Below are 17,869 nucleotides of genomic sequence, written 5' to 3'. Positions count from 1 at the left end.
GTCCTTGATGTTGGGCTATAGCTGTGCTGGAAATAATGGAATTTGGAAATATTTGTTCAAAGGGTCATCATCCCAGCGATAGTGTTTATAATTAAGTGAGTGAGTGAACAGTATTCCAGTTATATCGCGGTGTGTCAGCTTGATATTGGAGAGCCCGAAATGATGCAGGTCTCACACAATTCCATAGGGAGAAACCCACGAGTAGGTATTGTGCTGATAAACCTACAAACATAATCGGGTCCACCTGGGATTAAAACCCACTATCATAGGTTTCTTGCGTGCCCGGGGCGGTCGGGTAGCCTAGTGGTTAAAGTGTTAGCTCGTCACGCCGAAGACCCGGGTTCGATTCCCGACATGGGTACAATGTGTGAAGCCCATTTCTGGTGTCCCCCGCCGTGATATTGCTGGAATATTGCTAAAAGCGGCGTAAAACCATACTCACTGACTCACTCAATCTTGCGTGCCTAGCGGACACAACTCTGGACAGTGAATGTTCAGAATTAAGAGAGAAACATGTCAGGGCGGCCATAGATTAAAATGCCATTGCGTTTAGCAATCCTTCAGGGCCACTGATTTAAGGAAATCATTATAAACTATTTTGGTTTGCCCACTAGCTGGTTGGTAGACCTGTGAAGATCCAGGTTAGAATTGGTCTTCAGCAACCTATGAATGTTGTAAAGAGGGTGGACTGGTATAACTACAAGTTGAAACAACCAATGAAGATCCGGATTAGAATAGATCTTCAGCAACACATGCGTGCTGTAAGAGGCGACTAGTGGGATCGGGCAGTCAGGCTTGCTGAATTGGTTGACACATGTTATATCATCCCAACTGCATGTATCGATGCTCATGGTATCAATCACTGGATTGTCTGGTCTAGTCTCTATTACTTTCAGACAACCTAATATTGCTGAGTGCGGCGTTAAGCAACAAACAAACAAGTGTAAACAGGTTGACTGCCCTCTGGCACTGTCAACTGAGTACCAGAATGAATAGTTGTACCTGTGACCAAGGCTTTCAAACAATCTCTTGGTTGTGTTCCAACCATAGTATTTAATGAATACCATTCATTGATCAGTTCACAGCAATATAAGGGTTGAGAGAACAGCCTGAGAGAGATTTTGTCCCTGTGTATGGATTTCCTGACAACTGCTGCAATATAACTTATATATAAGCCTCACAACAACAGTATTTGCAACACATGTCGGTATCATTGAGGTTCATTACAACATGGGGAGTGAACACCTTGCAGCACGACGGCAATGATATTGATCTGGAGCACATGGTGAATTGTAATAATGATTGCAAGTACCGTATTCGACGTAATAAGCGCGCAGGCGCTCACAAAATTAGAAATGGGCTCTTACAGAGCTCCAGATAAGCTGCGTAACTGCGTAAAATACGCATCAGAAATGCAGAAATACACAGTAAAATATAATCCAAGCGTATCAAATACGCAACGAACATTACAGATACGCTACAAAAATAAAACTTGTGAGTATCATCAAAATATTGTGAAGTAACCCTGCGTATTCGATTAGCAAATCAGCAACCTATTTTGAAAAAAACGGGCATTCCGTCAACCTTGCCAAACTCCACGATGACAGTTACATCATGATCATTTGCCATCGCACTTTCTTGTGGAAGTATCGTGGTATTTTTGAGTCCTATAAAGCTCTCGAACCCACACGACACCAGTTTGCAGGGACTAGATGAATAGTGTTTTTTAATATTTAACTTAAATACCCACATGTGTAAAAACTAGTGGGTAACAGAAATTTGAATACGCAGATAGAATTACTGATACCCAATGATTTTAAAATGCATGGGTAAAATACCCACAACACCAAAAGCTTATCTGGAGCTCTGCTCTTAGTAGAATATTATTTTGGTGAAAACATTTTTTGGGGTGGTTTATGCTGACAGCCTGAAATGTTTATATACGAGAGATACGTTTTTCCAGAATTTAATTGTCAAGGGTGCATATTACACATGAGTGTGTATCGTACGCGAAGAAATAAGTGTTGTGTACATTGTCCAATAGAATTACTGATACCCAATGATTTTAAAATGCATGGGTAAAATACCCACAACACCAAAAGCTTATCTGGAGCTCTGCTCTTAGTAGAATATTATTTTGGTGAAAACATTTTTTGGGGTGGTTTATGCTGACAGCCTGAAATGTTTATATACGAGAGATACGTTTTTCCAGAATTTAATTGTCAAGGGTGCATATTACACATGAGTGTGTATCGTACGCGAAGAAATAAGTGTTGTGTACATTGTCCAATCGAAAGGGGTGCTAATTGGGATTGTTCACTAGCCAATATATAAGCAAATATCGCCGTGGGCGCTTATTAGAGCAGGGCGCTTATTATGTCGTATGTACGGTAATACACATCAAAGCATGGAGACTGATGACATGTCAGGAATTGATCGTTTCCAGTGCTTTGACTTTGGATTATCAAAGGGGGTTGTGGGGAGTTATAAACTTTACTGACGTTCCAGATTTCAAAAATTGTCTTGTCATTTCAAGACCCAGGTTCAGTCTCTTCGTACAGATATGTGAAGCATCTTTTATGCCTTCTGTCATGATACAGTTTGACTTCCGAGTGGAATGTTGCTATGGCATTTTTTTATTTTAAATTATCTTTCTGATTCCCGACTCAGATCTTTTCTTGTTTTTCTTGCGTTGTACAACAGCTTTTCCATAGTCTATGCAACTGGTGTAGGCTTGTGCTTTACTCTACAAGAAACTGTCATCTTCAATGACTGAATTATCATTTCATGGTTCGCACTTGAAAAGGCCTGGAATTTAAATGTTTACCTTAAAAAGGCCTGGGTGCCGTTTACAAAGCAATCTTAGGGCTAAGGTGAACGTAACTCCCATACCGTAACATAGACTTACGACAGTTGTAGCGCTAAGGTTGTTTTGTGCATAGGCACCCTGGAATTTAGATGTCTGCCTTTAAAATATCTGGAATTTAGACATTCCCTTAAAAGGGCCTGGAAGTGGTCCTAAACAGTGAAAGTCAAGTCTATTTGTCAACTTTGCTTTTTTAAATAGTTGTTGTGTTCACATATCCCAGGAAATTCTTTTTTTACCTGCTTGACTGCATAGAATCTGAAATATTGATAAACAATTGTTTTAGTTGGTTGAATAGGTTCAAGGATTACCAAGCTGTGTCGTATTAGGTCATTAAACCTGTTAAAAATATGTTGCGTTTTTCATTTTAAGGGCCTTAATTCTGTGTGCAAGAGCTTTGAAAAGACCTTAAATTTGGTGACTGAAATTCTGTATGAACGGAATAATTTGCATATTTCTGAGCAGTGATTAAGAGTATTGACATGACAAAGTATTTGGACCCTGCTCCCCAGTGATCTTAGCATAAAGACAACTGAAACTTCAGTCGGTGACAGTTGTTTGTTGTTGAATATCGCATTCAGAAATATTCCAGCTATATGACAGCGGTCTGTAAATAATCAAATCTGGACCAGACAATCCAGTGATTGATATCATGAGCATCAACCCACACAATGGGGATACAATGACATGCATAAACCAAGTCAGCGAGCCTGACCACCTGATCCTGTTAGTTGCCTCTTATGACAGTCATCTTTTATGGTAGGCATGGGTTGCTGAAGACCTGTTCTACCCTGGATCTTCACGGGTCCGGTGACAGTTGTATAACTTGCAATGCTAAGGGCACTTTGTGGAACAGGTCCGTCTCCCATACACTGACTTACAGATCCCAGAGCATGCAAATATATTGAAACAAGACTCGAAATTGAAACTAACCATGCTAACATGGCTATATCCCCTGCTCCTGTTTCAGAATTTATGACATAATTAAATCTAAACAAACCCTAACCTTTTTTAACCGAGGTGGAACTTGTCATGGATATTGTGAGTTATGCTCCGGAAACGAAACGTGACCGATGGACGGACGGACGGACGGACGGACGGAGCCTGTTTCTATATCCCCTGTCAACTTTGTTGGGTGGGGGATAATAATACATTTGCCTCCATTCCAGTCTAGCACTGGTCAAATTTCTGTTCAGCCTAATAAGCAGAGCTTATAGTCCATATGACAAAAGTAAAATGTTCTCAAAAAATGCTAACAGCTATGGCTAAAGCTAGAATACACACAAAAAGTGGCACAGATCACCTTTCCATACTGAAATTAAGAGACATTATGGTTCCTTTATACCTGAAGCTACCTTTATTTTTTATTTATACCTACATGTTATACATGACTTTATTTCAGGGACTATATATATATATGTCAGTTTGAAACAGCAGGGTTAGAAACTAACAGTTTTAGTCCACTAGTCCTTATAATGATAACATATAGCAAAACCCTAAATAATGGCAAATTTCTACTCGTCCTTATGATACGTTAACTATTGGCCAGTTTGGCAAGGACTACAGGACTAGTGCCAATTTCTAACGCTGATATATTATACATTTATATAATGCACTCCAGGTACTAGTACCAGCACAAATGCTACCATGACCAATGACGATGACCAGTTTGGCAAGGACTACAGGACTAGTGCCAATTTCTTTGTAATGATACAGGAAAAAGTGTAGATGCATCCCTCAGTCTCAAACATAATCATGATAATAATTACCCATCAACGGCTTTGTACATAAAATGTAGTCTATATATCAGGTACATAAGTGATAGATGGTAGTCACAAAAGCAGGACTTGAAAAGGACATCCAAATTTATTGATATCATAAAAGATAAGCAATATGTTACCTAGCAGAATGACATTAAAGTAAATATGATTAATATTCTGATGGTGACAAATGGCATTGTTTACGACCATTGTGTGAGAGGTATGTCGTGCCCGTGGCTTGTCTTGGTTGTCGATTGCGCTATAGATCAGTTCACTGCTTGTCAGTTGTGGCTCGACACAGGGGGCCGGACGATATTGACGTGTGTCAGTTGCAAGCATCATGGGAGGGACTCCAAGAAGCGTCTTGGAGGGTTTTCATGAAGTGCCACGTTCAGAAAGACTGCCAACTCGTGTTTGAAAAGCCACCATGCCTGATTCTCTATGTACATATGGCTTAGATATTGATCTGGTAAGAAAGAATAAACAATTATTTTCAGCCGTGTATGATATGGAAGACAAAAATGTCAACATGGTCAAAGTCTAAGTTTTTTGTTATTAGTTGATTGACATAACTCTTAGTACCAATAGGGTGAGTGACTGCATTGCTAGAATGTGAAGTTAATGCAGTTTCACATGTTGAATCTTATACTAACAAATAAATTGCAATTGATCAAGTGGCTATTTATTTGGTTATCCAGTCAAATTGTTTTTCTGTTATGTTTCTATAACACCCCCCCCCCCCCCCCCCCCAACCAAACCCCCCCAAAGAAAATTAGACCAAGCCCACAAGTGGACTACTGTCTCTGAGATTGGCCAATAATAGTATTGGCAGGGCTTTGTAGCATTATTTTTTGTTTGTTTGTTTGTTTGTTTGAAAGCCTTGGTCAATGGTCACAGTACAATTGTTTGTTTTTGTATTCAGTTGACAGAACCAGAGGGCAGTCAACCTGTTTACACTTGTTTTGTTTGTTTGTGTGTTGCTTTACGTCGCACTCAGCAATATTCCAGCTATATGACGGTTGTCTGTAAATAAGCGAGTCTGGACCAGATAATCCAGTGATTATCACAATAATGAATTGGGATACGATAACATGCATCACATTATGGTGATGAATAATGTCAGTGATGTTCGTGATTAAATATGCTGTCTGTGAAGTTATTAATATTATTGAAATTTATTTGTAAGAATTGACTTCAATATGTTTTTGCATTTACAAAAGCTAGTACAAATTCCTGCTGTCAAGTATAATTGTTTTAACATTACAAGGTCATTTTATCCGGGGTAGCATTTCAGTTTATTTTGAATTGCTGCTTTTTAAATATTTACACTGGCCATTTCTTGAAGACAGCTATCCAAGATATATATTTTTTTAATGATCCTGTTATGAATTATTGATATTTCTCCTGGATGGGAATGGGAAAACATCGACAGAATGTGCTGATTATTATGATCAAGATAAATTGCCATGGTAATATTTTCTGTCGCCATGAGAATGATCAGGTTTGTGAAAACTGTGTCTTAATATCTGTATATTGGTTATAAAGATTATTAGCATGTTAGGAGGAAAAGAAAATGTTCCTTGTTAAACATGCAGAGGTTTACTATTTTAACAGAGATAATGTAAGTTAGTAGTCTAGTGGTAAGAAGCAAATGTCGGTAAAAATTCCGAAATTGGAATTTCGTATTTTCCCGATTCATGTTAACAAGGTTGAAATGTTATGGATTTGAAGTTGAAACTTGTCTATCACTGACAACATGGCCAACTAAATGGAAGAGGCCTTTATGCTTAGTTTGACATTGTTGCTATGAATGCAATGTTAAAATACCACTGAATTTTGGGATAAAATATTAATAATTAGATTTCAATTTTGAACAAATTAATTAATTTTACCCCAGTTTTCTAAGTTTCTAAGTAAGGGAAGGCTGTATGCTCTGAGTCTTATGTTGTGTTTACATCATCTTCCCGAGGCAAGGGAGGTAACTGACTATAAAAGTCCAGTTTCCACCCTTGCTGAACTAGGCTGCAATTCCAAGTTACATTTTGGCTGGAGTAACGAGTCGATGCATAGTCCAATCAAGATCGCTGAACGAACAAGACATCCGGTTCCTGAATAAAATGGATTTGAAGTGCAGATTTCAGTCGACTGCAGGATTTGCAAAGCATGTGTACTGCCAACTGGGCATCAACAGATATTTTGCAAATTCTTTTATGCTTTTAGTCAACATGGTCAAGGTGATCACGTCATTTGATGCACTGATTTGATTAGGTAAGACCCGTTCTATTACAATATAGATCTTGATTATCGATCAGATCGTCTTGACTGGGCGCCACCATTTTGTTTGGAGCAAATGCAAGTGATGTGAACACTTGTGAAAGATAGAATCTGATTGGTGATTAGGAGGAACATAGAAGGTACATAACTTGTAATAGCCACTGGTGGCGCTATGATCGAGCTTGGAAATTCCAGCCTAGTTCAGCAAGGGTGGAAACTGAACTTTTATAGCCAGTTAACGCCCTTGCCTAAAGAAGATGTGTTTACACTGACTGGAGGCTACTAAAAATGAATTTGATTGATTATAATTTGGGAAGTGTACAATTACTTTTTTAGTTTTTAGCAAACAACCAGAAGTAAATTTTAATAAATTTGTTTTTTATTTGCTGTGGGTTCTCATGGTTGGTCAAATCCAAACCCCCAAGACTGAATTAACAGGTCTATGGGGATACAGGGGCTGTCCCTTCTCACTGAGCTTCTAAATTGTACGTTGTCTCTCTTCCTCCCCTCCCCCCCTGAAAAACACTCCAAGGGGCCTGTGTCTTAATGGCAGTGTTGCTTCTCAATTCCACCATGTCGACAGGGGAATGTCACACTGCCTTCTACCTGGTGAGAGTACCTGGTGAGTCAAGGGTTTAATGTTTCAAGCTTTATTAGATACTATCAGTGTTTTTTGTCAGCTCTCTTATACAACGACAGAAAATGTTTTTGAAAAACCACTCAACTTTTATTGCTTTCCTTTACTGCTTGACTTACCAGCCTGTTATGCTGAGTCAGGGAAATCTCCTGTCAGTGTGGTATTTACAGGCCGATAATAATACCCAATGGGGCCATGAAAGGTTATCAATTCATCTGAGTGACAAATATTTTAATGGACTGACGAACTAGTGGCTCAAAAGCAAAAGTAATTATCTGTTTTCAGTTCCAAAGGAAAATATACCTGAGCCGTGAATGAAATTGACGTGGCATTTTGCCATGTTGATAGCAATCACAAACATCTATTGATTGGCCAGTGTATCAACATGATCAAGTCACAACCTGTCACTTGAGAGATTGGGCCCCTTTCACAGACGGAATATACACGAGTGTATGACTGCCCGGCTATTTGGTGGTCAGATCGACAAGGGTGATAGGGAATATATGGGGCATTATGGCACTGATTGCTGCCAATGTTTCAAGTGCCGTTATATTGATTGTGTGCAGAAGCCAATTAACAATACCTTGAAATTTACGTCTTGGCATAATAATTATTTTTGAGATTTTACAAATGAGTACACATGGACTTAGTTTAGCCATCCTTATCACGATTGTATTATTTCATCGTAGCAACTCAGGATTCACCTAATTAAGGAGTCCATTGTCTTGTGCAATGTAATATATTATCCTCCACCCAAACGATCAGTCAAATTATTACCAGTGATCAAAAGTGAAATAGGTGATGGAAATTGTATGGGTGTTAGGAATCATATTGACAGAATTTCTCTGCTATTAAAAAGAGATCCGGGTAGAATAGGTCTTCAGCAACCCATGCTTGCCGTAAAAGGCGACTATGCTTGTTGTAAGAGGCGACTAATGGGATCGGGGGGTCAGGCTCGCCGACTTGGTTGATGCATGTCATCGATCCCAAGTGCATGGATCAATGCTCAGGTTGTCAATCATTGGATTGTCTGGTCCAGATTCGATTATTTACAGATCGCCGTCATATAGCTAGAATATTGCTGAGTGCGGCGTTAAACAAAAAAAAAAAAAACTAAATTTTAAGTCAAAGTAGATCCAGCATTAGACACACCTTAGTTAGTTTCAGAATGTGGGGAAAAATGTAGAGAGACTAGTTTCCCCTCCCCCAAAATGAGTATTTTCCCTGGACCACTATCTGGAGTGATTCCAGATTAGGCTTGGTCCAGTCCGGTGAAGATCCAGGTGAGAAAACATCTTCAGCAACCCATGCTTGTAGTGGTGGTCAGGCTCACTGACTTGATGGATGCATGTCATCGTGTCCCAATTGCATGGATCAGTGCTCATGATGTCAATCACGAGATCGTTGGTCTAGATATTGATCACAGGATTGTCTGGACCAGACTTGATTATTTACAGGCTGTCATCATACAGCTGGAATATTCCTGTGTGGCAATAAACAACAAATGCATTTATTTATTTATCTATCTATCTATCTATCTATCTATCTATCTATCTATCTATCTATCTATCTATCTATTGACCAACAAATAATTCCATGAGAGATGCAGTATTTATTTATTTGTTTATTTGTTTATTTATATTTATTTAATATATTTTTTTATATTTTAAATATTTTTTAGATATTGTTTATTTTATTATCATATTTTTTTTATTCATTTATTTACCAACAAAGTATTCCATAAGAGATGCAGTTAGCCCTCATAGAATTTAATCCGAAACAAGGGAATGCTTACTGGAATACCATCAACATGATCAAGGATATGGGCAGGCGCTCCATTATGTCACCATGTATATTTTAGTTTGTGTCCCTGCTGTTTCTCAGTACCTATAGAGGATCACTGTTTGTTCAATGCAATATTAACTAGCCACCATAGGATTCCCAGTGAGAATTGACCCAAGCAACCAATGTTTTTCCTGCCAGGCAACTTTCTGGATTGAAAGGTCACACTTGATAAGTTGATTGATTGCTTCACTGTACCCCGACATCGTGAATCGTTGCTCCCGATATCTGTGCGTTGTCTTGTCCAGAGTTGATTTTTTTCTCATGGATTTATCTTGGCGTGTTCACTGTTCAGAGTCTGAACTTCAGAGCCAGAGTGAGTGAGTATGGTTTTACGCCACTTTTAGCATGTTTAACAATATTCCAGCAAAATCACGTCAGGGGACACCAGAAATGGACTTCACACATTGTACCCATGTCAGGAATTGAACCCGGGTCTTCAGCGTGACGAGTAAATGCTTTAAGTATGCTGGAATATTGCTAAAAGCTGCTTAAAACCATACTTACTCACTCACTATTAGGGTCTCATTGATTGGAATGTGTAGGATCATTATATCGACTCAAAAGTATTATGGTATATCAATATATTGATTACTATCACAATTAGTATTCTGCAGAAATTTCCTATATAAATACGTCTGCAATAAGTTAACCTAATGCTAAATATTGAAATGAAATTGAAATTTCTGCTTTCTTATTGTCCATCTTAACCATGGCAATGTTGACAAATGTGAATGATATCAATATTCATTTGTATTGATACAGTGTTGACATTAAAAATTTGTTAATGCATGGATATCACTATATACCACATCCAATATTTATGCAAGTTACAAAATATTCTATTGTAGAATGCTGATCTGAGACTTCTTGTTTACAGTGAACGTCTTCCCGGTGATGGTGAAGCAAGCTATGATGATGATCTTGACGAAGAAGATGACGGTATTGATGGGCTTGACGATGACTGCGTGGGCTCCGACATTGAAGGTAGGTTGATAGACAAGATAAATTGCTTTTTCAACTTAAAAGTCTTCAGAATTTTTGTCATTGTCCAGTAATTGTAAGGAATCGTTAAGCTGTGTAAATATCTCTTGTGTTGGTGTTGACCTGCATGTCCCAAGGAATGAACTCTTTCCTGGCTTCTCACAAGACAAATTAAAACTTTTGAAGAACTGGAATATGAATAGGCTGCCAATGGCTTGGATAGGGATAAAACTAAATATCTGTTTAGTGGGTGAAAATATGTAAATTGTGTTTGGCTGTGTCAGCCCTATACCCATGACCATGTGCAGCTCCTGCTTAAGATTCCTCACACCTCACACCTCACACCATCACACCTCACACCTCACACCATCACACCATCACACCATCACACCTCACACCTCACACCATCACACCCTCACACCTCACACCCTCACACCATCACACCATCACACCTCACACCATCACACCTCACACCATCACACCTCACACCTCACACCTCACACCATCACACCTCACACCATCACACCTCACACAATCACACATCACACCATCACACCTCACACCATCACACCTCACACCATCACACCTCACACCATCACACCATCACACCTCACACCATCACACCTCACACAATCACACCTCACACCATCACACCTCACACCTCACACCATCACACCATCACACCTCACACCATCACACCTCACACCCTCACACCCTCACACATCACCTCCCTCCCCTCACACCCCTCCCCTCACACCATCACACCCTGCAAACCCATCACATCCCTCATCCACCACCCTTCCCATCTCTCTTACCAAGCATCACTCACTCACTCACTCACGTTACATTCCAGGGGAATCTGATGGCTTCTCGGTTGCCAGCAGCCTATCAAGACATTCAACTCGCAGTTTCCGTTCAAACAAACGTCCCACAACCAGCCTCACCTCAAATAGACCAGCCCATGTGTCCGAGGATCGACAGAAGACGTTTCTCCGTCCAGTCACAGCCTCATCAAGTGATTCCCAACCAAAGCCTGCTCTTCGACCGTCCCTCTTTCCTAACATCCCTCCAACCATCAACTTTGTGTCTGAAGGCGAGAAAGGTACAATCTTAGTTTTCAAGTAAAACAAAGTTTAAATACACAAACTTCATGATTGTTTGATTTTCAACATTGGTAAAATGTGTGAAGCCAGTTTATATGCCTGGAATATTGCTAATAGTGGCTATCTAAAGGCAAAATAATTTTCTTGAGTTTTTGTAGATAATGCTTGATATATATTCACAGAGCTCCACATAACTTTTTGAACAGTTGAGTTTTTTCTCTAGGGTTTCTATTTTAATTGGGTTATTAGATTTTTCATTTTGTAATCAATATCTTTTCACTCATCTTTTAATGTATTGGGTTTTTCCAAAAGTTAGTGAACATTTTAAGATTTAAAAAAAATGAAATAATGTTTCAGATGTATGTTACAGTTCTAAATATATAGGCTTAACTCGGAAAGTAAATTAGCCCGTAATTGTGTTTCAGAAATTAGCTCCTTTGTAGGCTTACTGAAGAAGCTTAATTAGGTATACAGCGAGCTGTTTTTATACATTTGAGTTTTTCATTTAATGCATATGTTTCTGTCCGCAAATTAATTGAAAGTAATTGGGTTTTGAATATTTTTCTTGGGTGGGGAGGGGGGTATTTAATGCAAATATATATCTGTAGCTCAGTATTGAGACATTTTTTCACCTGTTGCCGACATGCAAGATTTTATCTGAAATTATGAATTGAGGATGTAAGCTCTCACGTTCGTGTTTCAGTTGAACAACTGCCCTGGGATATCAGGAAGCTGCTCAAGTGGCGCATGAGCCCAATTACACCTAATATTGTCAAGTCAGCACTTTCCAGGATCGGCTTTCGAATAACAAAAAGTAAGACCATCAGAGTGACAGCTTGCAGCACACAGTACAAGTTCCAGCTCTCATGTCTTGCAGTCAAGTGCCTCCATTGAACACAATGTGTGAAGCCCATTTCTGATGAACCCACCTGTGATATTGCTGGAATATTGCTAAAAGTGGCGTAAAACCATACTCACTCACTAACCCACTCGAGAATAGGTGCTGTGAATTACTTTTCCCCTTTCGTGTGTATTAATTTCACATTTATTCATTTTTTCTGATGAATTAAACCGACCCTGGTGCTTTTCTCTTCTACAGGCTTTATAGGACTCTATTTTTTATGTATTCACTACTATATAGAAAAATCAACTCTTATGTGCCCCATCGCGGGGGATAGTGATAACGCTGTTTTCTTCTTTTTCTTCTTTTTCTTCTTCTTCTTCCTCTTCTTCTTCTTGGGGCGGTCGGGTAGCCTAGTGGTTAAAGCGTTCGCTTGTCACGCCGAAGACCCGGGTATGATTCCCGACATGGGTACAATGTGTGAAGCCCATTTCTGGTGTCCCCCGTCATGATATTGCTGGAATAGTGCTAAAAGCGGCGTAAATCCATACTCACTCACTCTTCTTCTTCTTCTTCTTCTTCTTCTTCTTCTTCTTCTTCTTCTTCTTCTTCTTCTTCTTCTTCTTCTTCTTCTTCTTCTTCTTCTTCTTCTTCTTCTTATCAACATCATTGTTTGAAATGAGGCATTGAAATTAAGTACAGTCAACTCATTTTTAACTGAGTCAAGGGGTCAAATACCCTTAGTGGATACATCAAGAACACTCCGGACCCCCTTAATCTGACCGCTGCAGTGCAGTGTTTTGTGATCTTACCTGTGTGCCAGTTGTATTACTGGTTGTTACTTTCAGACTTGAGAAATGAAGAAAGTCTAAAGATAATGTTTCTGTTTCAGAAAACCATGACTGGTTGGGATGTTTTGGGAAGCATATGAAATCTCAGGGATTCAAGGCCATCCGAGAATATCAGAAAGTAAGTCCAGGAGTTTTTACTGTCTTCCTGTGCGAAACAATTTGTTTTCCTTTCTCTGCCATGGGCCGAGGTTACGGGAAGTCATAATCAGATGTTCTTAACAATCCAACTCATGATGGATACGTAGATAGAGAATCTCACCCGAGTGTCTTTTGATATCAACTGAGTCAAGGGGTCAAATACCGGCAAGCCTCGGATTTTTCCACTTTTATCAACTCGTGTTGATATATTTGATATCAAAAGACACGAGGGTGAGATTTTATTTATCATCCAACATCATTCTTTCAACTTTTTCAATTTGTAGACAGTAATTAGCAGTGTCTTCAGTGTAAAAAGTACTGCAAACAGCTTCAGTAGCAGAGCCATTAGTGATGTCATTTGATTGTGACGTCATGGTAACCAGTGATGTCACAATGGTCTGCAAAGCATTGTGATATAATTTCATTGCAGCGATATCTACACTGTAGATATCGCAAAAGCGATATCTACAGTGTAGATATCGCTTGATCTCATCCAAGCGATATCTCCTGTGGGAGCCAGTTTTGGATGATAAAGATTGTTACAGTAGCATGTGTGTGTCCCATGGATTCTACAAAATAAGTGTAGGCATTTTTGTACTTCAGGAAATCTGACCATCTTTCCTTGTCATTGTGAAAGATGCATGCACATGACGTTGTAGTAAGCATGCCCTCTGTAGTGAAACCTGTAAATTGTATCAATGTTTCCCAACATATTGCCTCAGAACCAATGTGGTCATGCAGCTTTATGACACAGGGACTTACTGAATTCAAAATTCTGCATCCTAAGCATAAAATTTTAAGTAGGGGGCAAAACAATACAAAGAGCATCATCCACTGGGGTACAGAAAATTTGTGTGCATTTTAGGAATGAATGCTGCTGTTTCATAATTTGCTACCACGTAAAATTAATTTCTGTACATAATCATTTGAACAAACAACAAACATTTGGTCCTGTCTATTTTCAACAAACAGCCTCTTTGCATGTGTAGTCGTTCGTCACTTGTAGAGTACTGAATTCAATTTTTGACGCTGGAACCCCATTTTGCAGCTTGTGGTCTTCATATTTTAACCTGACTCCTATCAAAGGCTGAGTCCCTTGAACCCCAAAATATATAACCACGTAACTCCCTGGTGATATCTGTTGTACCTCTGCCTTCCAGTTGAACCATTTCCCCGGCTCTTTCCAAATCGGCCGCAAGGACAGACTATGGAGGAATCTCTCCAAGATGCAGGTGCATTTCGGCAAGAGGGAGTTCGGCTTCTTCCCACAGACCTACGTGCTGCCACAGGATCTGAAGCTGCTGAAGAGGGCTTGGGAGGATGGGGGCAGCAAACAGAAGTGGATCATCAAACCGGTGGGTAGTCATGGAAATGGGGCATGGCGAGCCTATGGCTGACGGCACTCAGATACAAAATTCTCTCATTTACACATATATTCATATTATCGTACAGTAAATTTCTGATGACTTTACAAGCAATACGTCTTGTGTTCCCAGCCTGCATCAGCACGTGGCATCGGCATCAAGGTGATACACAAGTGGACGCAGATCCCCCGCCGGCGGCCGGTCATAGTGCAGAGGTGAGAGTACACTTGACATACACCATTACCTGTTTAGTGGAAGGCTGTAATTCCTGCAAATATCCTACCTCTATAACATCACTGCTATAAATCTTGTGTCTCATGAAGATCCGGGGTAGAATAGGTCTTCAGCAACCCAGCTGTAAAAGGCGACTATGGTTGTCGTAAGAGGTGACTAACGGGATCGGGTGGTCAGACTTGCTGGCTTGGTTGATTCATATCAATCACTGGTTTGTCTGGTCCAGACTCGATTATTTACAGACCGCCGTCATGTGGCTGGAATATTGCTGAGTCCGGCGTTAAACAACAACCAAACATAAATCATAATTTTGGCTGTCACCACACCATAAAAATCTTTTGACTTTCAACAGAAGTCCTCTTCACTGTCAACTATCCATTACTAGTTGTGCAAGAAAGTAGTTTGTTGCTCCTGAAGCCTTATTATGAAAAGAATATGCCAATCAATGTTGCAGTCGGAGAAGAATTATTTGTTTTGTTATTTTAACCAGGTATACAACATCACCTGAAGCATTAACTTGCCCTTACAGTGATAAGACGTTAGGGTATTCCATAATAAGCTTGAAATTATGCTTGCCCAAAGCAAAGCTTTAACATAACACAATCAGACGAGCAGGCCATGCAAAGATGCGTCTTTGTGTTAGCATGTTTACAGGTCGGCAATAGGTCACTGTTTTAGAAGAAAATAATTTAGGTTTTATGAAAACAGCAAATCTCTTGATGGTACATATGACACCTTTTTGGTCAAGGGAAGGGCATTTATTAGTGATTCTGCTTGCTTCATTGATGAAGCCCTTGTAGGGATTCGTGGTTAGAACAGTCTCCAGCAACTATACAGGTCATCAGGGGCCGCTTAACGGATTGGGTGTCAGGCTCGGTGAAATTGTTGATTGCGTGTCATCTTATCTCACCAAGACTTGATATTTACTGGCTGCCATCATATTCCTGGAGTATTGCTGAGTGTATATTGTGGGGGGATTTCTAATCATGGTGTCTGTCCTGGTAATTTCAGTCATGCTTGCATGAACCTGTGAAGATCCAGGTTTGAATAGGTCTCCAGAAACCCGCAAAAGGCGACTATGTTTGTCGTAAGAGGCAATTTACAGGATTGGGTGGTCAGGCTCGCCGACTTGGCTAATGCATGTCATTGATCCCAATAGCGTGGATCGATGCTCATGTTGTCTGTCAATCACTGGATTGTCTGGTCCAGACTCGATTATTTACAGACCGCTGTTTTATAGCTGGAATATTGCTGAGTGTGGCGTTGAACAAGATACACACAAACAAACATGCTTGCATGAAAATCGAGTGCTCACTGAACCATTGACCGGGGTAATGATAGTGTAGCGCTATGAGCATCAACTTGGTGGATGGAATCTGGCGCATTATAAATGCACTTGTTTTGTTGTTATGTTGCATGAAACAACGTCATGTTGTTGTTCCAGATATTTGGGAAGACCATACCTGATCAACGACAGCAAGTTCGACATGCGTGTATACGTGTATGTCAGCTGCTATGATCCACTCAGAATCTACATATTTGAAGATGGCCTCGCACGATTCGCTTCTTGCAAGTGAGTAACTTGAATGATTTTGTAGTTTCCAAATAGTTAAAATGAGTTGACTGTACTTAAGCTACCGTATTTTCTTGAGTATAGTGCGCACCCATGTATAATGCGCACCCCCCTCTAGCGGGTTCAATACACTGTACCCTATCAGCGAAGTCCGGCAAACGAACGGGTGCTGAGAAACTTCGTCAGTACAAATTCGAAATTTGAGATAAAAAATCACCAGACATGTTTATTTACCGTTTAAATAGTATTTATTGTTCTGCTAGGCATTGTTTTATATCTAGGGATTAAGATTACCTTGTGTATTTTCTCGTAAACTAAGCCGGAAACAGCAATCAGCTGTACACACGTTTTCTTGGAATCGACCGGTGATTCTGTCAAGACACACCCAATGATATAACTTTATAGGATTTTTAATGCAAGGATCGGCAACAATTGTATCTGAAACTATTTTTTTTATCAGGAATAATATATTCCATTATTTTCTTAATTATATGCAGCCTTTTCTAAACATATTTAAAATAATAATAACCCTAAGCGAAGCTGCTGATCGCTATTGCCAGGTATTATTTTTTACATGGAACTAGTCTGACCAGTCACTGTCAAGGCTCACGCACACGTGATCGCAAGAATTTCATGTTGACATAGAATCGTCAAACAAAAACAAATATGACTTTTAACGAGTCAAAATATGTCATTTATGATATATGTATCCATTCTCTGTCAACTAAAGTTTGTTTCAAGGCGTCAATAGCGGTATTCTGACCGTGGTTGCTGTTAATAACGGTGAGTTGTGCGATCTTCCAATCGCTTCACACGATTTCGCCGAAATTAATAAAAACAGTATAATAAGGAATTTTGAATAAAATTAATGAAATAAGTTACAAACATAAGTCCAGATATACAAAGAACACTTTTTATAGCCAGACAGTGTAATTACATGATTATTTTGCGTACTTCAGAATGGATTTGTTGACATGGTATTTCCGGTGTTTCGTGCTCACGATAATGTCTTTCCATGGGGGGGAAAAAACATCCAAACTCATAATTCGTGTATAATGCGCACCCCCTTCTACACAGCTGTGTTTTTTCAGAAAAAAAGTGCGCACTATACTCAAGAAAATACGGTATCTGTTTCCTACATGTCCAAGTGTTTCCAAATTTTCCGCTCCTCAATCATAGTCTTTTTGAGCCATTGAGTATGTACTCAAATGTAATCATTCACATTGAGTGATTTGGGTTTAACGCCTCTTTTAACAGTATTCCAGTTATATCACGGCGTGTCAGCTTAATGTGGGTGGAAAGCCCGAAGTGATGCAGGTCTTAGACGTTTTCCACTTCGGTGAAACGGGTATGGTGCCTAGAAAAATATTCAGGGCGAACCAGGATTTGAATTCACAATCAT

At 39.6% G+C, this 17,869-nt stretch overlaps 1 protein-coding gene across 1 annotated transcript in view; it reads left to right on the top strand.

Annotated features, from left to right (window-relative positions):
* LOC139470070 (tubulin monoglutamylase TTLL4-like) overlaps positions 1–17,869 on the top strand; it is a 41,506-nt gene that overhangs the window by 10,413 nt on the left and 13,224 nt on the right. Inside the window, exons 3-9 of the mRNA XM_071252359.1 lie at positions 10,260–10,366; positions 11,217–11,465; positions 12,170–12,280; positions 13,200–13,276; positions 14,457–14,651; positions 14,793–14,875; positions 16,339–16,467. Of these exons, the coding sequence (XP_071108460.1) occupies positions 10,260–10,366; positions 11,217–11,465; positions 12,170–12,280; positions 13,200–13,276; positions 14,457–14,651; positions 14,793–14,875; positions 16,339–16,467 (951 nt within the window). The remainder of the gene's footprint in view (positions 1–10,259; positions 10,367–11,216; positions 11,466–12,169; positions 12,281–13,199; positions 13,277–14,456; positions 14,652–14,792; positions 14,876–16,338; positions 16,468–17,869) is intronic.

The sequence above is a fragment of the Haliotis cracherodii genome, unplaced genomic scaffold (genome assembly GCF_022045235.1).
Source record: "Haliotis cracherodii isolate W230 unplaced genomic scaffold, xgHalCrac1.p SCAF_20, whole genome shotgun sequence".
Lineage (NCBI taxonomy): Eukaryota > Metazoa > Mollusca > Gastropoda > Lepetellida > Haliotidae > Haliotis > Haliotis cracherodii.
The sequence above is the reverse complement of the archived record's forward strand: the minus strand, read 5'-3'. Positions and strand labels throughout refer to the sequence as shown.